General features: G+C 40.3%; 1 protein-coding gene across 1 annotated transcript; it reads left to right on the top strand.

Annotated features, from left to right (window-relative positions):
* Window positions 1-310: 310 nt before the first annotated feature.
* On the top strand, window positions 311-4,336 carry LOC127944737 (RING finger protein 223-like). The gene is made up of 2 exons (XM_052540939.1): window positions 311-560; window positions 2,792-4,336. The coding sequence occupies exon 2, from the start codon at window positions 2,836-2,838 to the stop codon at window positions 3,478-3,480; it is 645 nt and encodes a 214-aa protein (XP_052396899.1). The 5' UTR covers window positions 311-560; window positions 2,792-2,835; the 3' UTR covers window positions 3,481-4,336.
* The last annotated feature ends 136 nt before the right edge of the window (window positions 4,337-4,472 follow it).

The following is a 4,472-nucleotide window of genomic DNA, read 5'->3' as shown; positions in this document are numbered from 1 at the left end:
TATACATAGAAAGATGTTAGTGAAATGCCCAATTGTAAGCAAGTGTTGGTATTTTCTGAAATTCCAGGATGTAATAATACAAGCCAATCAGATTATATAAAAGTATGCAACATGCTCAGAAGTTATTGGGGAAGATTGGACAACAGAGAAAGAAAAACAAAAAGATGATGGGCAAATGAAGAGAATGGAAATGTTATACTATGAACATGCTTCCTTCATCCCAACCCCCCGCCCCCCCGTCTCTGGCACTCCCTCAAGGCCGTATTATTGTTCCTGCCCATCATTGTCATTTCCATAGCGAGTGCTGAAAGAGACTAGATAAATTGAGGCAGGTGAGAGTGGACACGAGACACTGAGAAGGACCGCGACAGGCACCGGCAGCCTGAGTTCAGCTCCACTTTTAACAGACTCCTAAGAGGAGGACATTACATTCTCAAAAGGACTGCTGACAGCTCCAGAGCTGAGAATGCATTTGTGTCCTTAGGGAGGCAAAGTGATGAGAAGATAAAAGAGGAATCATTGGAACAAGGATAACACTAGAGCTCAAGTTATCAAAACAGGTAAGAACATGTGCAATATTGTCTGCCACATGTGGCGGTACTTCAGCTGATATACAGAAGGGCAGCCGTTTGGAAATAGAACTGAAGTGAAGAAAAACTGGATGGGTTACTCAGTGCCTCGAGGGACGTTAACTTCAACTGCCTGTTGTGTGATTCTAATCTTGTTTGAGAAGACTAGAAAATAATCTAGAGTAATATATACAACGTTGGAGAGCACAGTGAAGTAACTGCAAGATAAAGTGGAGCACACAAAGTGTTCTCAGAGGTCTGATAAAACTTCTAGAGGATACAATACACATATGCATAACAATACAATAATAATAATTAAAGATCTGATCATAAAACTAGAGTAAAAAAGATAGGTTGAGAAAATAAAACACTACCTTACTAACTATTAATAAGCAGCGAATTAAGAATTTATTGAGAGAAATGTCATAATGGTTAACAAGTGTTACCTATTCTAAAGTGTTACTGAAAAGGTATGTTTATTTAGAGTTTTGCTTAAAAAAAAGTTTAACTCTAAATTATTAGTGTTTTTTTTTAAATGAATGAACAATTATTTATCCAATATAGACTAATAAAGATCAATTAAAAAATATATATATTAAAATTAGGCATAACTAATAAGGTAGCAATAAATTGTACATACTTAGTTTAAGGATTTTAAGACAAAGTACAATGCACAGTACATGTGAAAGCATCAGGAGCCGTTGCACACAAGGAAGGAGAATCAGGTCAAGAACATTGTCAACCCTTAGAGTGTTTTGCCTGGGGAACAACAGAGGCGGTTGAATTAATGAATAACCAAGGACTCGTGCACTAATGGTGGTTAAACAGTTTTGCGTTGAGGTGTAGGTCATGAAAGGAGACAGTCAGAAAGGACTCGGACTGCATGCGTTCTTGAGGCCATGGCTTTGAGTCTGGGGGTTTTATACAGAGCTGAGAGACTGGCTGCTGGGCACCGGCCTGTTCTTCAGGAATGCCAAAGCCAGACCAATATAATGAAGAACAAGCAGGTGCATTGTGCAGTGCAGGGATGGAGAAAGAAACACACACATAGGTCTGCCCTGCAGGGCTTGACAACTGGCCATCTGCTCTCAACCAAACCCCCACCTGAACCTGTGCAGGTAAAAAACATGTAAAATAAGGGCTGGATTAGATGCACCTATTATTTAGTTTAGGATGGGCTCTGCAAAATACTTCACTGTATTATACAAGGTAGTGAGCTTTAGAGTCACCTTGTTGATCAAATTCTTCTCAGCTCCAAATGCCAGGTCCAGTGGAGCGATGACTTTTAGAGAGCCTTATTGTGCTGAAAGGGTTTCTGAAAGACAGTAGTGCTGACGTTGGCAGAACAAGGACAACAAAGCAGTCTGTGTCTTACCAACACTGTAAGCACAGGTGTCTCATACAGTCTTGTCATGAACTAAATTTCTGTACATCCTTAAAAATAGCTCATAATTAGAACCAAAACCTTTTTACAACTTAATGCCACAGAACCTTTTTATTCTCTAGTTATTCTGAAAACCAAGGACTTTTGGACACTATAAGAATAAGAATTTCTTAAAACGACTATTTTTCTTAGTGTGAAGAACATTTTAATAAGCTAAAGAAACTCTTTCCACAATAACCTTGTTCAACAACAAAGGTTCTTTACAGTACCATTGATGCCTGTAAAGAACCTTTATTTTTAGTGTATACAGAGAGAAATGGTTCTTTGCTGAACCTAAAGTTTAGCAAAGAACCACTGAAAACCTTTTTAAGAACTTTTTATATATGCATCTTTAGAAAACACCATGTGCTGGTCCATCAACCCAGGAACCGATATACTGATCTAAAAAACTAGAAAATCTAAAACTCCAAAGGAGTTTGAAAAATAAATTAATATACATTCTACAAAGAACAATTAAAAAAAGTATCTTTAATAGCGTATGGCCTAAAGCAAGGTAACGCAGGTGGGCAAATGGTTTGAAAAAAAAAAAAAATGTAATACAGCTTGTAACAGTGAATTCACAGCAACACGTTCTTTGTAAAACTGACGACCAACTCAAAGTCACAGTTTATTTGGTTAAAAGGCATCATACAAAGGCACGATGATGACTTCATAAATCACACAATCATAAATCACCTGCCGCTAAATGTTTACTTCATGAGCTGTGCCCTAGTTTTGCTTTAGAGCCTATGGAATGAACCTAGAGGTGATTTTGAGAGGTTTGTCTCGCTTGTTCCAGTGAACCCTCACGAGTAAGAGAGTGGAAGACCATATCCCAGTGAGATGGAGCCGAGTCCTGTGCTGTGGCACACTCAGGTGGTCCCGCTGGAAACAGACCTGGAGAGGGTGAGCTTGCATCCTGAGTGCTCCATCTGCTTCAACATCTATGACAATGTCTTCAAAACGCCAAAACAGTTGGACTGCACACACACCTTCTGCCTCGAGTGCCTTTCCCGCATTATGACCACCTCCATGGACCCCCAAAACTCAAAAATCTCCTGCCCCTTCTGCCGCCATCCCACTACCATCCCCAAAAAAGGCCCTCCGGCTTTGACCACCAGCCAGGAGGTGCTGTGTCGTCTGCCCGTCCACCAGCAGCAAGAGGAACCGGTGTGGCTGGACGGAGAGAGGCTGTGCTATCAGCGGCCAATAGACATTCCAGGTGTGCCAGCGTTCTGCATCTGTGTCAATATTGGGGCCAGTGGACAAAGCACTGTATCTTCTTCCCAAACTCGACCACGACTTGGGCTTCTGGAACGACTGATGGATTCGAAGCGTTTAGTGATATTTATATTCCTCATGGTGCTGCTGCTGGGGATCGTTCTGTGGCCCCTGCAGTGCATCGTCACGACGGGCTCCATGCGTTGTGTGCCACAGAACTTGCAGATGTCTACTACCACACCTTCTATTACCACAGTCAATGTATAAGATAGACATGTCTAGATTGTTACTGGACTTGCTAAATCAGGATGACCGGTGTGAGTTTACAGTACATCCATAACTCCCTGCAAAGCCTGCTGGGTGCTCAAGGGGTTAAGGCAAGCAGCAGGACAGCTGTAAAGACTCAAGAACTGTATCGGAATCATTATGTCACCTTACAGCACATGTGAACAAGTGTGACAAAACTGATCGACGGCTAAATGTCTGCTTACATTGATCAAAACAACATTTTTACAGAATTTTTGGAGCAATTTTGCAGGCAAAAAAGGTCCATTGTCAGTAGTGTCATGATGTGAAATGAAAGTCACAGCAGCTTTCTGTTGGTCAACATGGCAAATCTGCATTACCAACATGAACATGAGCGAAATCTGTTTTGAGAACCTTTTCCAGATGATCACACACATTTCTATTGAAATTTGAGTTGACTTGAGAACAGTACATTTAACTGCAGCTTAATCCAAAGAAAGCAGAATGTTTTTTTTTTTTTTTACTTGTACATTCATTTATATTTTTTTTATTTGATTGTATTTCATCCCATGAAGTGTATTTTGTTTACAAAAAAAAGTGAACTGTTTCTGTAAACCACACAAGGAAGTTCAAGGAATGGTGTCACAGAATGTTTTTCAATTTTAATAGGTACAATAATGATAAAACAGATTCACGTGGCCCTAATTTATCACTTCCTGCTCTAGGATGGTTAAACCAACACACCTCAAAGAATAACCGTCTGAAACACAAGCCCTGCGGTGACTGGTCCTGTGTACACGCTCACACCCACGTAAACTGATCCTCTGAGTGTGTTTTGTGGGGATGAATTATCAGTTTCCTACTTCCAGGTGTTTTCTATTCAAATAAACTAATGTTACGTCGTTCATTATTAAACCCTGAAGAGAGAAGGAAATTATGAAGCAGGAAGGAAATAAGAAATGGGTCAACAATTGCTTGTTTGGAGCAAGGTGAAATGAGTCAAAGACAATAAG

The sequence above is a fragment of the Carassius gibelio genome, chromosome A23 (genome assembly GCF_023724105.1).
Source record: "Carassius gibelio isolate Cgi1373 ecotype wild population from Czech Republic chromosome A23, carGib1.2-hapl.c, whole genome shotgun sequence".
Lineage (NCBI taxonomy): Eukaryota > Metazoa > Chordata > Actinopteri > Cypriniformes > Cyprinidae > Carassius > Carassius gibelio.
Note: the sequence above shows the minus strand (reverse complement) of the source record. Positions and strands in the feature narration are given on the sequence as shown.